The sequence below is a fragment of the Littorina saxatilis genome, linkage group LG7 (assembly GCF_037325665.1).
Source record: "Littorina saxatilis isolate snail1 linkage group LG7, US_GU_Lsax_2.0, whole genome shotgun sequence".
In the NCBI taxonomy this organism is placed as follows: domain Eukaryota; kingdom Metazoa; phylum Mollusca; class Gastropoda; order Littorinimorpha; family Littorinidae; genus Littorina; species Littorina saxatilis.
Genome location: NC_090251.1, coordinates 21,057,207 through 21,079,591, shown reverse-complemented (window position 1 = coordinate 21,079,591; position 22,385 = coordinate 21,057,207). Strand labels below are relative to the sequence as shown.

The window sequence follows — 22,385 nt, the reverse complement described above, 5'->3', positions numbered from 1 at the left end:
CCTGATGGTGTTGCCTGTCTTCATCCGGACCCACTGTGGAATAGGTCTGTTTTGCTTGATCTTTTTCGCCAGTTTCATTTTGGTCCGGAAAGATTTGTGGGCACCCTGAAACAAATGTTTGCACACATTAGCAAAATTATAACACAGACTGTTGCAACCAAGGACCATACCTAGCATCCTTTAGTTATCACATATCAGTCAGAAACAGCCAGAATCCGAAGTGTTGCACGTCTAATATTTTCAATGACAATCACACCTATCACACTCGGCAAACCAAGCCTTTTTGCCTACTAGTACTATGTTCAGGTTCAAACTTCATGTCAGTATTTAACCTTCACCGGCTCACGCTCTGGACTACACAGTGCGGAAGATGTGGGTCGTGTACGACCCATACTTTCTAAAGAAGGATTCAACGTAAAAGGTATGGGCCATACATGACCTACACCATCTGAATAGGAATAAACTCTTTACCGCCTCTTTGCAGAGTATGGGTTGTACACAAGCCCAGCCATCCGAATAGGGATACATGCAGTAAAGTGCCTTCTTTAATTCCAAACGGGTCGTCCACGACTCACAACATCTGGACTGTGTAGTTCAAATGTCATCTTTGTTTATTTACAAAGATGATCCTTTAAAAATTGGTTGATAGGTTTTATGGTGTTTGATGATTACATGCAGTCCAGAAGCCTATCATAATAGAAGCAGCTAAGTACTATTACCAGCAGTCGACACGCGATGATACATATGCCCTTTGATCTTTCCTTGGGAATATCCATTACTAAAAATAGAATACGGAATTTGGGAAAGCTGTTCAATGGCACTATTCCAGTTCCAATATATACGACTCAAAATCTTTGGGATAAATCAAAATGAAAAAAATACAAGTATATAGAGTTAAGAAAAAGTTAAAAACAGTTTGGAATGAAGCAAATGAATTTGTTTATTTGTTGCTTAACGTCCAGCCGACTACGTAGAGCCATATCAGGACGAGGAAGGGGGGGATGAAGGGGGCCACTTGTCAAGCGATTCCTGTTTACAAATGCACTAACCCATTACTTGTGTCCCAGCAGGCTTTAGTAAAACTAAATTAATACCTACTGGAAGATTACCAGTTTCCAGTATGTTAAAATAGGCTTAACCTATCTACTGCTGGGCTTACATCAGAACACTAACAGATTAAACTATACATGAATCGCGAGACAAGCGGCAAGAGAAGAGATTTTTTGGAAAAAATACAGGTGAATGAGCAAGAAGGCAGAAAAAAGAAAAGAATTCATGAAGAAAAAGAGAGCATGACAGGAAAGAGGAACCAAAAATCTACCTAACAGCAAACTAGAAAGCTCCTGCGGTTCCAAAAACAGGAGGGGCCTTTAATTTCATAACCGCAGTGCCCCACTGCGGGAAAGCAAATGAATAAAATATAAGAATTACGAGTTCAGAAAAAATTAAAAATTAAATTGCTTTCAAAGCAAATAGAACCCAGGACCACAAAAGTAAGGACTATCAATCAATCAATCAATCAATATGAAGCTTATATAGCGCGTATTCCGTGGGTACAGTTCTAAGCGCTTGTCGAAGAGTTGTGAACACAGGACTAACAAAGAAAGTAACATCTACAGACGGACACGAACCCTATCACACACTAGCAAACCCTGATAAACATACAACAAACAACTGTTTAACAACAATATACACATCAATAGCTAGGTCCAAACAAAATAATATTAAGCACAAAGAAAACACCTCTCACAGAGCACAGCACAAGAATGTCTTTTGGGGCACAACACATCACGTCGAACATGAAAGTCGCAGCCAGCTACGGGAAGAACTGAGTCTTCAAGCTACTCTTGAACGCGTCAAGAGAGGGGCTCTGGACTAGCGCACCGTCAATACCGGGCCAGTAACGTTTTCTTGAACAAGTTGAAGTAACATTTTTGAGATTTGGCCATCCCTGTATGGGAATGCAAAAAACCAATTAAGGAGTACTGGGGAGCACATGTGTGTAGACTGCAGGATAAAGTAAATAGCATTAGCAATATATTCAGAAATAATGTGCAACTGTTCCCTGCTTGCACATATATCTGAGCCTGTGCCAAAAGGTGATCCTTGAAATGGGACTTTCACATCAAAATTCAGAATGCAAACAGTGCTTTGCAAATTTAATATATCATTTAGACTGCAGGGAGATGTCGTTAGGCGTCGGACATCGACCGATTAAGAGGCTCAAATGTCTGATTCACATAGCCGCATGGCGGTCAGATGTCCTATCGTTTTGAACTGAGCGCGATCATTGTCCGATAAGAACTCCATTCCTTCGGACAGCGCGTTAATTGATAATTTTCCTTTCATGATAGACATCTTCAAAAAGCCACCAAGCGCTTTCGCGTACAGGTGCACTGAAGTTGTGCAGTGCAGATCTTACGTTTTCCGAACCGTTTGCATACACCCGCCTAAAGTTAGGAGTACGGGAGACAATTCCAACTGACCAAGGCTCGCGTCTGCTTTAATTTGCTTTCGGTTGTAGACGAAGCGCACGGCAGTGAATTATGCCACCGAAAACAAGAGGCGAAGCCTTCAAGGCTCACGTAAGAAATCGACAAACAGTAACACAAACTCAATCACTCCGTCACACACACACACACACACACACGACACACACACACACACACACACACACACACACACACACACACACACACACACACAGTAAGCATAGGTGAAACTGTGCAAGAAAGCGAGACCCTGGATCTGCCAAGTAGTCTCGGCCCGCTCACAATAAGAATGACCGAGACTTTCAGTAATTCCTTTGCGTGACGTCTAACCCTCTTGACTTACGTCATAATGTGACGTCTTCAAATAGTTTCTATCACACACGTCGAACACTTTTGACCGAGACTGACGTAATCCATAGACTCGGAAATGTTAAAGTTTCTATCACACACACACACACACACACACGCACAGACAGACAAAGTTTATCATCGCATAGGCTACACTTACGTGAGCCAAAAACTAAATCCTGCCAAAGAACAGCAAAAGCTGAACACGTTTGGCGTTTCAACGGCATCTTGTGCAACATTAGAGCCAAGAACAGAAGAAAACACGGCTAGCATCATTCTTGAAAATTACAGTGCCAATGACAGTGTCACCGCTGAAACCTCCACAATAACGAAAAGTAAAGTTTCGTCACTTGTAGATGGTGTCATTACAGTAGAAAATTCACACAAACGCTATTTAGTACTAGTTGGTTAGAATTTGACAGCAAAGAGACCATCTATATAGGCAAACTGTTTTGTCGAATCTGTCAATAAAAAGCCCCGCCAGAAAATCATGCAGATTGTTTGCCAATCAAAGTAAGAGTGCTGAAGTTTTTGGTTGCTTTTTAGGTGTTTTTGTGTGTGTGGGTGTGTCCTGTTTGAAACAAAAGTAATAAAACAATATACGCAAACAATGTTGGTGCATATGAGTGCTTCTCCGATACTGAGCTCACTTAGGGGTGATGAAACAAAAACGAAAATTATGAATAAACAAATTAACTGAATGCTGTTTTTATTGTTCAAAGAAACAGTGAAATAATAAAACTATAAACTGTTGTAGTTTGAGTTAAGTGATTTGTGAGGTTGTGTGATAAAATTGTGAAAAAGTTGTGATTTTGCTCCAAAATGGCGCCCAAAAAAGTGGAATTTGAGAGTGATGAAAATGTTGTACCATATTTGTCCCTTTTTTCATCCTTGTGTTGTACAATTTATGTTGTAATCCATTCATAAGTGATTGATGAAATAATACAAACATATATTCATGCAATTGTAAAACGGAGCTCACAAAAAATAATCCTTCACAAACGTGTTTCGGCCGAAACAAGTAGCGTCCCGTTGGTTGCTACCGAAATAATGGTCTCGCAACTGCCTGCAAGATAAATAAATATCCCAATCAAATCATAAGTGAACGATATTTCATTCACTGGGTTGCCTTCAAACCTTTTTCGATGGAAAAAGTAAAAGATTTTTTTTTTAATTTTTGAAATCGTTGTGTCCCTGATGATACGGCCGAAGCGTGAAATCTGTTTTCGATTGTGCCGAACCACACGAGAGGCTCAACACACTGCCAAAAATCCTGCAAAATTCTCGAACAGTTTTGTACAGAAACTGATGACGTTTTCAGTAGAAATGTTAATTTCTTCGAAGAAAAGCACAGAAATGCGTGACGTGTCCGTACTTAGTGTACCGGTTTCGGCCATAACGCACGTTGCGACAGTATCTGTCGAACTCGAATCCTGAGTAATCTCCACGACGTACAGGCATCATCTTGCTTCCAGGTACGTGAATTTAACTTTATTATACTTTTCTTGATATATTGTCATCGTAGTAGATGTATTTATTGCATGATCTCTCACGACTGAAGCGATTAATCGACGATGTCGGGTTTCGGCCGATTCACTGGACAACGAGAAGCAGCCATTTTTGTTTCGTACGAGGGAAAAAATCTTGCATTTCTTTCATATACCTTGAAACTACATACAAAAGCTTGGAAAGGAGTAAGGATGATCAATCTCTGGTAAAGATAACATGTTGTCATCGTAGTGAATGAATGTATTGCATAATCTCTCACGACTGAAGCGATTAGTCAGCGCTGTCGAGTTTCGGCCGATTCACTGGACAACGAGAAGCAATTTGGTAAGCTCTCACTGTGTATTTCAAAAAGAATCAAGAGCATCACTGTACCAGACCTGGTTACTGTACGAAATTTGCGTACAATCTTACGAAATTGAAGACCGCTGTACGATTATACGCCAGACATTAAAATCATACGCAAAAAAAAACCCCAGTGCAGTGACAGAAATGGAGGGCTGACTCAATACTGCTGACAGCAGCTGATGCAAATTTTCCTCGAGGTCAAAAATAAAAATTATATTTTTCTATCATTCGTTTTGTGTCACATTTTCAAATATCTAATAGTGTATGGGTTTTTGTTTTCAACAAAAATGTTTTAATTTACTTTCAGCACAAATTCTTTCTTACATGTATTCACAGTCTTTAAATAATGGGGTTTGAGGGGGGAATAAAGCACAGTGTGTACCGCGAGAATGAATTGTACACCTTAAAATTCTGATTGTACACATTTTTAGCCTCATTTGTACACCAGGAAATTTTAGTGGTAATCAGGTCTGCTGTACACATAAACTGACCTACAGTCATGACAGTTTTCACAAACATGGTATCCCATGTAACACCAAAACTACCACATGGACTTCTGATTACTTCAGACTACCAATTAAAAGCTTCATTGCCTTAATTTTGGGGCAGATGTCAGGTCAGATAATAAGACATTACCCAAATGAAAAGAACAGTTGGTTTGTTTGCTCTTTCTCTCAGTGTGTGACAATGTAACATGTATTAGATTGTGGTGGTCTGAGTGTCCCATATCAAATGTGATGTCCCGTGTAACACCGAAATGCTAAATGAAAATTTTATCACTTCAAGACATTAGGTAAAGCTTGAATGAAGAACTTTTTGGACAATTATTAGACCAGACAATGAGAAATCTACCTCACAGGAAAAAGTTGGTTTGTTTGCTTTTTATTACAAGTGTGGCAAAATGTTGACATCTGATTTCGGTTGTCGCGGTGTCCCATTATCAGTTTTGTCGTCAAGTTCCTTTTTGAAAATAAAAATCTTGAAAAACTTTTTCACTTGCATTGTTTTATTGATATGATGATGTGTGAATGAGAAAGTGAATCATATCATTTGTGATCTTTTTATGATTTATTTGTGTCCCGCTGTATCACCCGAAACGCCATTGTTTACACCTGAACACTTTTCATTATTGTGCGTAAACCGTTTGTGTTATTTATTTTTTAGTTATATATTCTGAAAGTATGTATTATGAAGTACAAAAACTAATTAAAGATAATCAGTCAGGTTTGATTTTAGTTTTTGGGTAGTTTTCCACTATTTTGAGCTCAGTATTGGAGAAGAACTCATATACTGATGTCTGTGTGCACATGATTGTGTTTTGCACAAAATTATAATGTCCTATTAAAATTTCTCAAAGAAGTCAAATGTCCTATTGATGCCGAAGAGCTCAGGACATTTATCCTATCGGTATGAATAGACCTTTTCGGTATCTGAGCAGCTCTCGCGAGACACGCTCTTTGTTATGCTTTGGACATCGCGAGAACTTCGAACCTTGGCTTGTGCAGCTCGCACGAGATCGCTGTACCGCATGCTTTGCTATGCTCTGAAGTTTGCTTGAGATTACGAGAGCTTAGAATACCGATAGGGTATATTTGTGGCAACATCCCTGAGACTGTTTTAAGTATACACTCGCAATTGAAGTTTGAACAGACACACTGCTGTAAAATTTTATAATCTGGCACCTGCTACCTGAATTTGATTTCCTAGTCCTATTGGTGGCACTGTGCAACTGCAAGCAAATCCACAGACTGACAGTGATAGTGTTCAGTTTTCGCTCTCAATGAGTCTCTGCCATCCATGGAGGATTGAACCGTTCAATATTATTCTTTTAATACTATTGCATACCACTTTCGCAACTCGATGTCAATCATATGGATGTCAATCAGAGAAACTGAGCCTCACAACCAGGTTCAGTTGTTTTTTCACAACCCACTACATGATAAAAGTGTGAAATACTGAACTAAGACAAGTCAAGAAGTTCATAGATTGTTGATCAACCAATCCACAAAAATCAGCAAAGATATGTGCCATCGGGTTTGCAACAGTTCTTTGATCCGTACAAGTTCGTGGAAACTTTTCTGTCTAGGCTACAAAAAGTTCAATATTAGAATTTAAAGGACCTAATGGACATAAAACATAAAATCATTCCAAGATCTCACCATTTTCAACACGGTGCGACCAAACCGGAAAGAAAGAAGGTATGTTCTGGGCTAAATGATGAATACTTCCGGTCACTTGATTATTTTGATATTTTTATGTTGATTTAAAAGATATAAGTATTTCAGTTGTATTTTGAAGATACTATAATTGAGTTTAATGCATTCCTCTTTGATTCTCAATTTATTTTTTAAATGTGTACTTCTTTCTTGTTACTCACAAGTTACTGCAGAGGAGATAACAACATCCAATTCCTACGCATTCACCTAGAAAGTGATTATTTCAGTGTTCAATTTTACTTTTAAATTACACCTATATAAAAAAAAGTAGAAAGACTAGAAAAATTGGGTCTTGTTCTTGTTATTATCTTCCTTTTTAAATCACGCAGATGCCGACTTATATTTTACGCGGAAGGTTAGAAAGCGTCTTTCAGTGTTCTACGCCCAAGCATGGCTGCATTAACCTTGTTTACAGATCACGAAAAACACTGTCTTTTATTGACAACACGGATACAGTCAACCATGCTTTTGGTCTTGATGTAAATTCACTCGTTTACAGGGATCTTCCGTCAGTATGTGCGATGTCACTCTCAATGTGTCTCAGGTCCTGAAATATTTGTGTTTTTGCTCCAAACGAGGTTGTGTTTTCTCCCTTGGGCCGCTAGACGGGTAGTCGGCCAGTCTTGCTAGGCGTGCCATTGAACACTTGGAATAGGAGTCATATCACATATTTGTTTTAACATTTTTGTGTGATGGTGCTTCGTTTATATCATCCCGAGTGAAGATGTGGCCTCCAGGTTCAGAGGACAGAGGGAGTGATCAAGATCTAGGACTGGTGAGTATGAATCTATGATCCCAGCGAAGCTGGACGGATCTCACGAACCCTATACTAATCGACTTGAGAAATTGTCATGCCGATCATACATGATAACGAAGGATTCGTTGTGCATGGAAGTTGGGGATGGAAGTTGACCAAAAATTGGGAACATACTAACTAAAATACGGTGGGTAAAATGGGCGCCCCCGGTCGTTTTTTGAGCAAACGCCACCCAAGGCCGCTTAGGCCAGGTAGAAATTCCATAGTTTCCAAGTCTATGGATAAAGCTCGCGTAAAAAGATGACATCAAAAGGCATCAATAGACCTTTTCGGTATCTGAGCAGCTCTCGCGAGACACGCTCTTTGTTATGCTTTGAAAATTGAACATCGCGAGAACTTCGAACCTTGGCTTGTGCAGCTCGTTCGAGATCGCTGTACCGCATGCTTTGCTATGCTCTGAAGTTTGCTTGAGATTACGAGAGCTTGGAATACCGATAGGGTCTATTGATGCATCATGATGTCATGCCTCCCTGCAGTCTTTCTCTCTCGCGCGGTGTGTGTGTGTTCATTTTTGTGCACATGTGTTAGTGTTAATGTTAGTGTGTGTCACTGTGTGTGTGTGTGTGTGTGTGAGATAGAGAGAGAGAGAGTGGGGATTTATGTGTGTGTGTGTCTGTGTAAGAGAGAGAGAGTGGGTGTGTGTTTGCGTGTGCGTGAGTTTGTGTGTATGAGTGTGTTTGTGTGTGTTTGTTTGTAAAGGTGTGTGCAGGGTTTCATCTACTAGTGCGCCCTGCGCCATTGGCGCATTAAATCTGAAAATGTCCTATCTCAATTCCCTTCAGTGCGTCAAAGGGCGCATTGGCCATTGAGATTACGTACCACTGCACCACCAAATGTACACTTTACATCGGATTACACACACACACACACACATACACAGATAACACGATATAGCTGCTAATTCTCAGATGGCACCATATTGCACTATTTTGCATCTTTGAGGGCCCCAAAGGGGGGGTATCATCACGATCACGGGAAGGGAAATTTTAGCTTTCATGATCACAGTTACCTTGATTTTTGTTTTCACGATCACGAACACCAGTGGCAAATCACGGTCACGGTAAAAGTTGCATGTACAGAAAGCACGTGTCAAAGTAAACACAACCACACAGTAATTCGCTCCTCTGGATCTATTGTTTATTCAACACAAAGTGAGAACTGTTGCACTTTTTTATTATTATTTTTTTAATTCTCTTTCATACACACATAGAAATACATATCATGATTTGTAATCAGTAACAAGAATGTTGTTTTCATTGTTTTCTCTCTCCCTCTCTCTCTCTCTCTCTCTCTCTCTCTCTCTCTCTCTCTCTCTCTCTCTCTCTCTCTCTCTCTCTCTCTCTCTCTCTCTCTCTCTCTCTCTCTCTCTCTCTCTCTCTACACTCATACACATTCAACTCCCACACCCTCACTCACACACATGAATATATATACTTGCACAATTTCACATTTCCAGAGCTAAATCTTGTAACCCCATTTTCTCAAAAACTATTGGGTGGATTGAAATTAAAGTACATGTATGTGTGATGGGTTCTTTATTTTCAATTTTGCCATACAATTTGAGGTACACCATCGCCTGGTTTCATGGCCTTGAAAAAGAAACAGGAATGCTACAGGCCAAAAATGGTTTTACCTGAAAGAAGCGCGCAGTGCCAGTGGCGAAGCCACAAGCCTGAGCCTGCGAAGCAGGCGAGCCAAGTAGGGGGGTCCGGGGGCATGCCCCCCCGGAATTTTTGTCAAAAAACGGTTAAAATCTGTGCAATCTAGTCGTGTTTTTCCTTTCGTCACTCTCAGTCGCAAAGGAGACACAACGATTTGTGTAGGTTCTGTAGATTTATTAACAGCTGGAACAACGGTGACAATATCTCTCAGCACAGTGTAAGAAAGAACAAGTGCAAGACTGGTAAAGAACAACAATACGTGTGCGCAGCCCTACTTATATAGTTAATGGACATACGAGAATATTCGGGAAACATCGACACTAATCTGGTTAGATCTACACAGTTCCATCTGTTCGATGAGCGTCTACGCTTACGTCATGAGTGACTGCGCACTAAATCAAAGTAAGTTCCATAATGTTCTTTATCCTTCCATTCGATTCCAGTGGTATCTAGCGATCTCCACAACACCTCCCCACCTAAACTGATGCTACTCCTCAAGCATCAACAGCAAAGTCTCTCTGTGGGTTTGCGTGTTCTCTTTGACCGTCTTGGATTGTCTGGTCCATACTCTGGATCGGATGGAGTACGTTTGGGTTTGGTCTGTCTCCGAGTTTGTGGCACAGTTTCCAAGATCTCCATGGGGTGATCTGTTACAAGTTCAGAAACAGTGTCCACTTCCTCACCAGGTTCATTGTCTTCCTCAGTGGTGTAGCGTGGCTGTAGCTGTTCCCAGTGTCGTCTCCATACTGGACCATGAGGAATGACCATGACGTTGAAGCAGCGAGTACCCAGAGACTTCTTGATGACTGCTGGTACCCATCGGGGTTGTTTGTCTCGGCGAGGTCCATGGTACAGAGCATACACAGGATCTCCGGCCTTGTACTGTCTGGTTACCTTGACGACAGCTTTCCAGTCTGGGGTCATCTGAGACTTGGATGCCTCCTTGGATTGCTTGCCCTGAGCGATGTGGGCTGGCGAGGGCAGCAGAGTGTCGATCCTTTCCTTGTGGATTTGGCTGTAGTTCCTTTCTGCAGCCGTGAGAGTCTTGGACACGTTGGCGATTGGGCGCTCGCTTCCATCTGGATAGCGATGAAATAGGACTGCTCCAATTCCAACGTTGGACGCGTCACAAGCTAGTCCCAAAGTCTTGTTTGGATCGAAGTGTACCAGAACTTGATCCGAGGAAAGCACATTTTTCAACTGTTCAAATGCTGCCTGTTCCTCATCTCCCCACTTCCAGGGGTTCGCCTTCTTCGTCAGGCGGTAGAGCGGCTCTGCCATGCTGGCCAGGTTAGGGATGAACTTCCCGTAAAACTGAACTGAGCCCAAGAAAGACTTCAAGCTTGAGACGTCCGTAGGGGCTGGCATTTTCAAAACTGCCTCGACCTTCGATCCTTTGGAGATCCCTTCGGCCGATAAGGTATGTCCAAGGTATTCCACACTGGCTTGTGCGAACTCGCACTTTTCACGACGACATCTGAGTCCTTTGTCGTTCAGACGAGTGAGCAAACGTTCCAGGTTGCTCAGGTGGTCGTTGGCGTCCTTCCCGCTGACGAGTATATCATCTTGGAAGACGGCAACACCAGGTAGATCACAGGTCAGGTTTTCCATGATCTCTTGAAAGTAACCAGGTGCTGACTTTATCCCGAAAGGAAGTCGTTGCTGCAGGAGTACCCCACGGTGAGTGCTGAGGGCTAGCCTGCGTTGACTCTCTGGTGCCAGCTTGATCTGGTTGTAGGCATCAGCAAGATCGATCTTGGTGTATCCGAATCCACCTCCTAGCTTCTGCATCAGTTCCTCTGGGAGTGGCATTGGATGACGGTGATCTTCAAGCTGATCATTGATGCCCACTGAGGAGTCACCATAGATCCGTAGCTTGGGCTTCAGGGTGCCCGAGGTTTGTGCCTTACGAATTGGTACCACTGGCGTTCCGTAGTCATTGAACTGGACTGGCTTCCAGACTCCTTTGGCGATGCCTTCTTCGTAGCCTTTGGCGAGGTCATCACGAAGAGCGAAAGGTACCGGACGTGCTTTGTGAAAAACCGGCTTCGCATCAGACTTGAACTTCACGTCCAGTTCGAAGTCCTTGAGACATCCCAATTCTTGTTTGAAGAGATTTGGGAATTTATCAGACAGTCTGTGACAATCTCGTTGCAGGGCAGCATAAGGCGCGTTGGAGGTCGCTGGATGCGTAGGTTTTGCACCCTCACTCTTTGCGTGACTCTCTATGCTCCTCAGTCCTAGAGCATTGTCCACAGAAATTCCCAGAGTCTGGATTGCGTTGCGTCCTAGCAGATTCAGATGAGGGATCTTGGTGACGATGTACGGAATTGAGCTTTGCTTACCAGTCACTGGATCCTTGGTCTGGCCCATGAAAGTTCCCAGCACGGGCAGGTCGTGCTTGCTGGCAGATTCGTAACGATGTGTGACGTCATCCAGCTTCGGTTTTCCTAGTTGTCTCCAGACCGGAAGAGAAACAAAATTTCCCGTAGTTGCGGTGTCCAGTTCCATGGTGAACTGTCGGTCCTGGATTGTTATGGGTACATCCAACCTAGGAGTATCTTGGGGAACTTCACCGAGGATCGCGTTGACAAGCTCTGCTTTCGTGACTCTCTTCACGGAAGCCTGGGAATGTCGTTCCCGATTCTGATGTTGCTTTTTTCTACAGACAGCTTCCAAATGTCCTGTGACGTCACAGTATCGGCATTTGGCTTCTTTGTAGGGGCAGTCTGTTGCTTTGTGGGCCTTTCCACATCGGTAGCACTTCCTGTCTGTGGAATTAGACTGCTTGTGGTTCTTTCGTGGACCCGTAGTCTTGTTCTGGTGGACCTTGTTGACTGGCATGGTCTTGGAACCGTAGACAGTTTCCTTGGCAACCATCGCTGCGTCTTCAGTCTCAATCGCGACTTGGACAGCACGTGCGAAATCCAGCTCTGTGTCCTTGATCTTGAATAGAGCCTTTAAGACAGCCTCATTGTTGACAGAACATATGAATCTCTGTCTCAGAGCTTCGTCTTGTGGGTTTTTGATCGAAGGAAAGTCACAGGTAGCGGCGTCTTGGCGTATGCGCGCTGCTAACTCCTGGAGAGTTTCGCCTGGCTTCCGTTTCATGTCACTCCAGAACTTGAAACGTTCTCGCACTATGAAGAGTTTCGGGTCGAACTGTTCTTTCATGAATTTGACAATTTCGTCCATTGTCAAACTGTTGATGTCCTTGGGCGGATTTTGCTGAGTAGCCAGATTTGCCAGTTGTTTGTAGACCGTAGCAGTCTGATTCGTCAAGAAAACTTGAGCCTTGCGCTGCTCCGGCACGGAGTTGGCGACCACAAACGTGCAAAATCTTGACCAGTAGTCAGGCCACAGTTCCGATGTTGCATCAAACGCAACAAAAGATGGGATTGCAGCTGCCTGTGTAGTAATGGGAAAACGTAGATTCGAAGCACTCGGATCGTCGTAGCTTTCCTCCCTGGCAGAAGCTGCGGCACCACTGAACACTTTCATCATCATCTCCATCTGGTGCATTTGTTGCTCCATATCTTCTTTGTGCTGGCGTTGCTGTTGCTCCAACTGCTCCCTTAGAAGTGTTATCAGCTGCTCTGTTTCCGTCATTTTGCAGTAATAAGTCACTCCGAATAGACAAGGGAAATAACTGTCGGCGACGCCAGTTGTCGTGTTTTTCCTTTCGTCACTCTCAGTCGCAAAGGAGACACAACGATTTGTGTAGGTTCTGTAGATTTATTAACAGCTGGAACAACGGTGACAATATCTCTCAGCACAGTGTAAGAAAGAACAAGTGCAAGACTGGTAAAGAACAACAATACGTGTGCGCAGAGCTACTTATATAGTTAATGGACATACGAGAATATTCGGGAAACATCGACACTAATCTGGTTAGATCTACACAGTTCCATCTGTTCGATGAGCGTCTACGCTTACGTCATGAGTGACTGCGCACTAAATCAAAGTAAGTTCCATAATGTTCTTTATCCTTCCATTCGATTCCAGTGGTATCTAGCGATCTCCACAACAAATCTGGTGCATTCTGGGCATCATTTTCAGGGCTGTAATAGTGTTGTGATCTTGTTAAAAATCCCATTTTAGCCTCCCCCCACCACCATTCAACACACCTCCAAACTGGTGAAAACAACACTACTGTGCGCTGGCTTCATTGAGACCGGCGCCCGGTCGTGTTGCGCGATATTCACACGGATCGTTTTTGCGGAAATTTTTCAACTTCACCGGAATAAATTTGACTTTACCGGATTTTAAAAAAAGGGCTTTATCGGATTTCCGGCAATTACCGGAAAAGTAGCATGCCTGACAAAATCCCCAACGAACATGACTTTGATCGTCTTTGACATGAGGATCAAGTGACCCAACCTGGCACGTCTCCCCGCCATTGTTTCTGAATTTAACCCATTGTTGATATTAAAGTTTACAGGCTCTAAAATAAATCCAAGCTCAATGCAAAGAAGCGACAGTTAGAATCTATGCCAAGCGTGTCCACGTTGCTGGGATGAAAAACACATTTCTAGTTTCGGTTTTGGCTACACGCAGACTCGATCTCGAGCCAGTCGAGGTCACACTGAGCGAGTGACAGCCGGACGTGGCAATGTTGACAATGTCAATGATCTCACTCAAACTCAAAGATCTTGAACAAATTTCAAGATCTTTGCCTACATTCAAAACAGTCATAGAGCAACATAGATCAACATACCTTGATATTTCGTCTTCGGAAAGACCGACCCGTAGCCTGACCTTTCCACCAAGGAAGGCATTCTCGCCGCCTGCTTTGGTCTGGCTTGAATCCACAAAATATAACAGAAGTTCGATGACAGTACCGCTGCACGCCATTTTTGACCTTCGAATTCGAATTTGACTGAATGCACTCAAAACTTTTGCACGAAGCCCTTCCATTGGATGAAGTTTGGCAGACTTTTGCAATTTGCCTTCTGATTTGATCTCTTTTTTTGTGTGATTGGTTCTCTTAAAGGGAAGCAATCGCTGTCAAAATCATATTTCTGAATGTGTTGTTGCTTCCCTTCAATCGGCTCCTTGGCGAATAGAGGATCATAGAGTGATACAGCTGTGAAAAATGTACGTTGAAAATAAAATGCTTTGCAATAATGCCCATCACGATCACGAAAACAAATGACGATCACGATCACGAGACTTGATTTCTTTGTCATCACGGATCACGGGCAAAGTCCCATCACGATCACAGAAATGGAAATTTAGGCAATCACGGTCACAGAAAGGTCAAAAAACGCCAATCACGATCACGATTTTAAACCCTTTGGGGCCCTCATCTTTGGTCAAAAACGCATACATGCATCTTTGACGCTTCTTGACTATGTCCCATCGGAATTTAGTTGAGGGGGACAAATGTCCCATTGCCTTATTTTGCCAGTGTGTGTCCATCTGTCTATAGGTGCGTATGAGTGTGTGTTTTGTGTGTATGAAGTTTGTGTGAGAGAGTGAGTGAGTGCATGTGAGTGAGTGAGCTTTTCTGTACAGTCGAGATCGCTTTACACGAAATGAAAGGGACCAATATTTTTTTTCGAGTTAACGTTTTTTCGCGATAACGAAAATGATCAAACTGATTTATTTTTTATTTTTTTAAAGCAACATAAAGAAGATAAAACAGTGCCATACCTTTAAAAAAAAAAAAGCCTCTGTAGTGCGCGGCGGACGAAGTACACGGTTCAGTCAGAGTCGGCAGTTTTGTCGTCTGCTACAGTTCATTATTTTGTTGTACATTTTAATTCCCCACAAAAAAGATTAAAATCCATTGCAGTGTTTAAAATCCATTGCAGTGTTTATGAATTCACACAGGACGAAAGAAATCCGTCAACTTCAACAAGTGTGTTGACTGCAGAGAGTGCTTCGCGAACAGACGGAGGTTCCACGTTCTTGATGTGAAGATCATTGTCAATGTCATCATCATCATCATCGTCGCTCATATCAACACCCATTTGTGCTTTCACATTGTCAGCAATTTCGGCAGTTGTCAACTCCTTTGTTGTGTGTGTTTCCGAGTCGACCTGAATAAAATCCTGTGCTGTCACACGGTCACGCCAAGAAGTGTTGTCACACGGTCAAAAGCAAACTCTTCCATGCGACTTTCTTCTTGCTCTGTCTCTCCCCCATTGTCCAATTCAGTATCCTCCAGGATCACAAAACCGGCGTGACGAAAACAATTGGCAATTGTTGAGCGTTCAACACATCCCCACGCAGTCCGTGTTGTTTTCAATGCGTCAAGCAGTGTGAAGGGAAACAACTCTGTACAGTCTGCCACAGGCACACAACTTTCCGTTCGATTGTCGATCGCCACAATGATTTTGTGCAACACAAGCTGTCTGTAGTAGTGCTTGAAGTTTGCGATGATGCCTTGGTCGCATGGTTTGAGTTTGCTTGTACAGTTGGGTGGAAAGAACACAAGCTTGATGTTAGAGAGTTGCACTTTTGGGTGTGCAGGACAATTGTCAATGAACAAACACACTTTCCTCTCCTCTTTCTTGAATTTCTCATTGATCGATCTTAGCCACTCTTCAAAGAGCAGCCCAGTCATCCAGCTTCTCTTGTTGTTCTGATATTTAACAGGGAGGGCCTTGACATTTTTGAAACATCTTGGCTTTTTTGATTTGCCAATGACAATTAGTGATAGAAGTTTTTCATCACCACTCATTTTTGCACACAAGAGAAGAGTGACTCTTTCTTTTGATTTTTTTCCACCAGAACAAGTCTCGCCTTTCAATGCCAGAGTTTTGTTTGGTAAACACCGGTAAAACAATCCTGTCTCATCCGCATTGAAAACGGCATCTCGGGGGGCGTAGTCTTTGAGGATGTGTGGTAGTGTTTCCTCAGTCCACTTATCCACCGTCTCTTGTGACACAGAAGCAGCTTCGCCACATATCGTTTTGAAAACGATGCCCTTTCGGTTTTTGAAACGAGTGAGCCATCCCGGGTTCGGTACAAACTTTTCAACTCCCAACTCTTGTGCAAGAGCCACTGCCTTTTCGCAAAGAAACGGGCCAGACACAGGTGTGTTCATAGAGCCATTGAAACAGACTCTCTTCAAGTGCCTCTCGATTTCCAGCACACGTTCTCATCTGCTTTCGGTTTGGTTGAACATCACATGACACATACGCATCTTCAATCTTTTGTCTATTCTTGATGAACGTTGACAGAGTTGAATTTGCGATTGAAAACTTCTTACAAATTTCAGTCTTGTTCAGTTGTTTTTTGTCAAGCTCTTCTAAAACTTTGATTTTAAACGCGATTGTGTGGTTTGCTTGTTTTCTCTTCACTCCTGTTTTTGAGGCCATCTTCAATCACGGTCAGAAGGAAAATTAGATATTCAGTCAGTCATGCAAACACGTGAACACTTCTCGCTTTGGAAGCTACAAGTTGAACAAAACAGTTGTTTGGTGGTGCAAGAGACCGAGAATCGGCTTCGTGTAAACGTTTTTTGCGTGAGTCTCAGATCGGTTTTTTTCGCGTTATGATGGTTTTTTTTAGTAGGGTTTATGAAGGGAATGATTGGGACTGACAACACGTTTCGCGTAATGGGGTTTTTCGGCTTATCGTTTTTCGTGTTAAATGATCTCGACTGGTTTTAAACTTTCTGAGCTTGTTTTTAATCCAAACATATATATATGTATATGTTTTTGGAATCAGGAACCGACAAGGAATAAGATGAAAGTGCTTTTAAATCGATTTTGGAATTTTAAATTTAATTATAATTTTCATATTTTTAATTTTTAGAGCTTGTTTTTAATCCGAATATACAACATATTTATATGTTTTTGGAATCAGAAAATAGTGAAGAATAAGATGAAATTGTTTTTAGATCGTTTTATAAAAAAATAATATTAATTACAATTTTTAGATTTTTCATGACCAAAGTCATCAATTTATTTTTAAGCCTCCAAGCTGAAATGCAATACCAAAGTCTGGCCTTCGTCGAAGATTGCTTGGCCAAAATTTCAATCAATTTCATTGAAAAATGAGGGTGTGACAGTGCCGCCTCAACTTTTACAAAAAGCCGGATATGACGTCATCAAAGACATTTATCGAGAAAAAAAATTAAAAAACCTTTGGGAATATTATTCCCAGGAACTTTCATGTAAAATTTCATAAAGATTGGTCCAGTAGTTCACTCTGAATCGCTCTACACACACACAGACACAGACACACATACACCTCGATTCCCCCTCTATGTTAAAACATTTAGTCAAAACTTGACTAAATGTAAAAATCAAATAGGGCTTAACAATAACATGCTAATTTCTAAAATAACAACTGAAACTTGAGTATTGGGTGTCAAACTTTTCCGCAAATCCACTTCTGATGAAATTTCTAAAATTCTATTGTGGATTCATATATCTATATATATATACGACTAGTGTCTGTCTGTCTGTTCGCGATGCACGGCCAAAGTTCTCGGTGGATCTTTTTCAAATTTGGACACCGTATTCAGCTACACCCCGGACACAACCTCATCGATGAGATATTTCAACATGTGCTCTCAGCGCTGTGCGCGCTGAACCGATTTTTTTTTGTTTGTCGGGATCCACTATCCGTAACTCTTCCCTGAGCGAACGACGAAGAAGAAGAAGAAGTAAGTCTTCCTTATCTTCTCCAGTGTTTTCAGCCGCGATTATCTCCCTTCCTCCGTGTGGCGTCAATCCATATTCCCGTTACTACGTTACTATTTTTAGAAGGTCACGGCACGTTACTATTTTTAGAAGGTCTCCAGTGTTTTGCGTGTTTATCTCCTTTCCTTCGTGCGTCGGCAAAGCCGGCGTACACCCGGCTAAGACGGGTCCCAGGCGCAGCCCGGTATTTGGCTCTACTTCTTCCCGGCGAAGCCGGTACCCGGCGAAGCGAGTAATCATCTAGTATTTATATATATATATATATATATATATAGAGAGAGAGGTTACAACACGAGTGTTTTTTTTATATGGCTTGTATTTCAGTCAAGACCCAGCGGATGAATATCAAGGGACTCACGAGCCTCTCTGGGTCTTGCGTTTTCCGAACCATTTGTGGTATGATCCGTTTGCGTACACCCGTCGACAGCACACTAAAGTTAGGAGTACGGGAGACAACTCCAACTGACCAAGGCTCGCGTCAGCTTTAATTTGCTTTCGGTTAGAGATGAATGCGCACGTCACTGAATTATGCCACGGAAAAAAACTAAAGCCTGCCAAAGAACAGCATAAGCCGAACACGTTTGGCGTTTCAACGGCATCGTGTGCTCTAGCATTGTAAGCCGTTCGGCGTACTTTACGCCGAAATAACATCTCCAGTACCCGGAACTCGATTTGGTGTACGCCGAAATGCAAAAACCTGTTATTCCCAAACGGTAAACCCAAACAGTCCCAGCTTTCGTTTTGTGCGCCGTTCGGTTCAATTCTCAATCGGTTTGACAGTTTGCTTGAGCACGCACTTCCTCTGGCATCGCGCGAGCATGCTTTGTGCCGGTGTTTTGTGGCTCTAGACTTGAAATAATGTCTCGAAGCGACATTGTTGAACGTGGTCAGCCATTCAGTGACAAAGAATCCAGGTATTCCTGGAAGTGGGAATGGCTGGATTTCGTTCCAAAGGCAAGTCAGAAGAAGTAATGTGCCGATACGGACTATGGACTATGGCATAATTTAGTTGCTCAATCTTATTTGGGGGGGGGGGGGGGGTGTCATTTTAGGTAAAAAAAGCTCCAAAAAATCTTCAAATTCGGGGGGCGGCCCCCAGACCCCCGCCTTTGTAAGCTGAACACACTTTTTCCAATGCTAGGCCCGGTGTGCTACATTAGGGCCAATAACATGGGAAAACACGGCTAGCAATACACTTGCTCAATTGAACTATCAGGCACATGAGTCTGCTTAAAAAAATAACACCTTCCTCATGATGCATACTTGATACACTAAATCCTTCGGTTCACAAAAGACAGTTGATCAGTACAAGTGTTTCTTAAGGCCTGGGTAGCAATGGGGGCAAACGGGGCATTAGGCTCCACGGGGCAATAGGCCCCAGTGCATGGAAATTGTCTTCATTTCAGTCAGATCTCATCAGTCATGTTAGAAGAAGCTTAACAACCAATCAGAATTCACTTTACTTATTTATGCAAAGAATATCTGAGCCATTCGAATCGATGTTAAAAAATCAAATGCACTTACTGCTTTTAAATTGAAACTGCTCGGACTACTGTTGTAGGTCGAGCAAAACCAAGGTGACTAGTATAGCTAGACAAATTGAAGAAAACTGGAGCTAGAAAATTGTGCCACAAGTTTGGTGCTGGTGTAATCATCCGGGGTGTTTTGCTTCCAGACTAAGCTGTCTGAGAATAACCCAAATATGTCGTCCTATTCTAGACCAAATGCTGACACAGTAGCCTGCTGAATAGAAATGAACCAATTCAGAATACAGGAGTACATCGTTCGCCCGACATAACAACATTTAAGATTGAGGCTTAAATGTCTTTATGCAAAGAATATCTGAGCCAATCAGGTAACAGTACACAGTTTACCAACCCTTTACAAACAGGAACCATTTTATGACCGCCAAAACCCATTTGGCAACTTTGTGAGTGGTTGTGACATCTTTATTAAATCCACTCATTTGATTACTTCAAGGCCAGCCTGAACCTTTTCCCAATCAATCAATCAATATGAAGCTTATATAGCGTGTATTCCGTGGGTACAGTTCTAAGCGCTTGTCGAAGAGTTGTCAACACAGGACTAACAAAGAAAGTAACATCTACAGACGGACACGAACCCTATCACACACTAGCAAACCCTGATAAACATACAACAAACAACTGTTTAACAACAATGTACACATCAATAGCTATGTCCAAACAAAATAATATTAAACACAAAGAAAACACCTCTCACAGAGCACAGCACAAGAATGTCTTTTGGGGCACAACACATCACGTCAAACATGAAAGTCGCAGCCAGCTACGGGAAGAACTGAGTCTTCAACCTACTCTTGAACGCGTCAAGAGAGGGGCTTTGGCGAAGCTCAAGCGGCAGGGAGTTCCAGACGGAGGGGCCCGCGGAGGGGAATGCACGCTGACCGGCAGATGCGAGTTTCGAGCGAGGGATGTGAAGGCGGAGTGGGTCAGCAGCAGAACGAAGGGGACGGTCGGAGGGCTGGGTGTACAGGTCCAGGAAGGAGGTACTCGGGAGCAGAGTCGTTGAGACACTTGTAGACCAGAGTTTGTAGGAGATTCGGGTGTAGACAGGGAGCCAGTGCAAGGAGCGAAGTAGGGGGGTGATGTGGTCTCGCTTCGTCTTCCTCAACGTCAGCCTGGCAGCAGCGTTCTGGACTCGTTGTAGGCCATGAATGGATGAGGCGGGGAGGCCAGCCAGAAGGGAGTTGCAGTAGTCCAGACGACTGAAGATGAGGGAGACAACCAGCTTGACACAGGCGAGGTAGCGACGGATGGAGGCGATGCGTCGTAGGTGGAAAAAGCAGGTCTTGATGATGAAGGAGATGTGTGTCTGCATGGAGAGAGTGGAGTCGAGAAAGACGCCAAGGCTCTTGACAGCAGGGGAGAATGGAACAGTCGCGTCATCCAGCTTTATACACTGAGTCTAATTGCCCCATGATATTAAAGTTGGGCTGTTCCCATTTGAGGTCCCAAATTTTGAAAGTTTCAAAAAAGGGGGGGGGCTTAATGCCCCGTTTGCCCCTGACTGTTTTCTTCTCAGTATGATTTACATCACGCTGTGCGCACACACGATATGCACTTGGATTCTGTGACAAGTAGATCGACCACATTTTCGTGAGAAACAGGAAGAAAATAAATCTCCTTCTGACAAAAGTACTTAAGTAGGTCGGAACTGCTATCTTCATGACCCAAAACTCGACGAGCTATGCATCAAAATATCTACTTTTCACTCACTTTGTGTCATCCCTCCACATGTACATCCCTAACTATCACTTTTTTGTTGAAGACTTTTCTGGCCTAAAACATTCAAATTCATTGCCAGAATGTTGATAGAGAAAGATGTCAATCAATCAATCAATATGAAGCTTATATAGCGCGTATTCCGTGGGTACAGTTCTAAGCGCTTGTCGATGTCTGAAAGCTTCTCACACCCTTCATCCTCCATTGTGAGTTCAACTTTAATTCTCTCCAAAAACTTCGTAAAAGTTGCTCAAACACGACCAAAATCGATCAACGGCTTCAACAAAGATAGAGAGCCTTGTTTTGAAACCGGATACAAGTCAAGGTTGTATGCAAATGAACATACCGACGGGAAATTCAAACACCCTAATCTTGGTGATTTCCATCACCGCTGGCTGCAGGAGAAATGTGATGATAGGCGACCACGGGCACCATTGGCGTGCTAAAGGTTAAATAGCCAATTTCTTTATTTTTGGAACAATACAGATAAAGTTAACATTCATCTATTCCTTAAAATTTTCTGATTCCAAAAATATATACAATGTAGTTGATAATTACGTGCGTGTTTGGCGTTGATAATATGCTCAATTCATGTATTATGCTTTGAATCTTTTAATTTAAAGCTCTGTTCCGCCGAGAGAGAACGTCATATCGAGTCTGTAACACGCAAATGACATCATATTGATAGGCGAGAGATTATGGCGTCACCTTGCGACATTCTTTTTAAAGCATGATAAAACTTTAGCCTCCAAGTTTATCCCAGCAAAGCTGGAGGTATCCCACGAACGCATACTGAGATCGACTAGGAAAATGTTCTTCCCGATAATACATTATAAAGAAGAAATCTTTGTGCACGACCTGAGGCTACAGTTAGGGATGGAAGTTCACCAAAAAGTGGGAACATACTAACTAAAATACGGTGGGTAAAATAGGACTATTCGTTTTTTGAGCAAACGCCACCCAAGCCCGCTTTGGCCGGGTAGAAATTCCATAGTTTCCAAGTCTGTGGATTAAGTTCGTGTAAGAAGATGACGTCGAAAGGCTTGTTTGTGTGTTTGTTTGTAAAGGTGTGTG

The 22,385-nt window shown here is 42.6% G+C and overlaps 1 protein-coding gene and 1 long non-coding RNA gene across 5 annotated transcripts in view; one reads left to right on the top strand and one right to left on the bottom strand.

Moving 5' to 3' along the window:
- Nucleotides 1–7,082, bottom strand: LOC138970887 (uncharacterized). The gene is made up of 2 exons (XR_011457096.1): nt 6,854–7,082; nt 1–105 (listed from the first exon to the last, which is right to left on the bottom strand). It is a non-coding gene; the product is annotated as an uncharacterized lncRNA (long non-coding RNA).
- Nucleotides 7,083–7,262: 180 nt separating this feature from the next.
- Nucleotides 7,263–22,385, top strand: part of LOC138970885 (cytosolic carboxypeptidase 2-like) — a 99,302-nt gene continuing 84,179 nt past the window's right edge. For all 4 annotated transcript variants that reach the window (XM_070343461.1, XM_070343460.1, XM_070343458.1 and 1 more), the window contains exon 1: nt 7,263–7,685. In XM_070343461.1, coding sequence (XP_070199562.1) covers nt 7,635–7,685 — 51 coding nt within the window. In that variant the 5' untranslated portion in view covers nt 7,263–7,634. The remainder of the gene's footprint in view (nt 7,686–22,385) is intronic.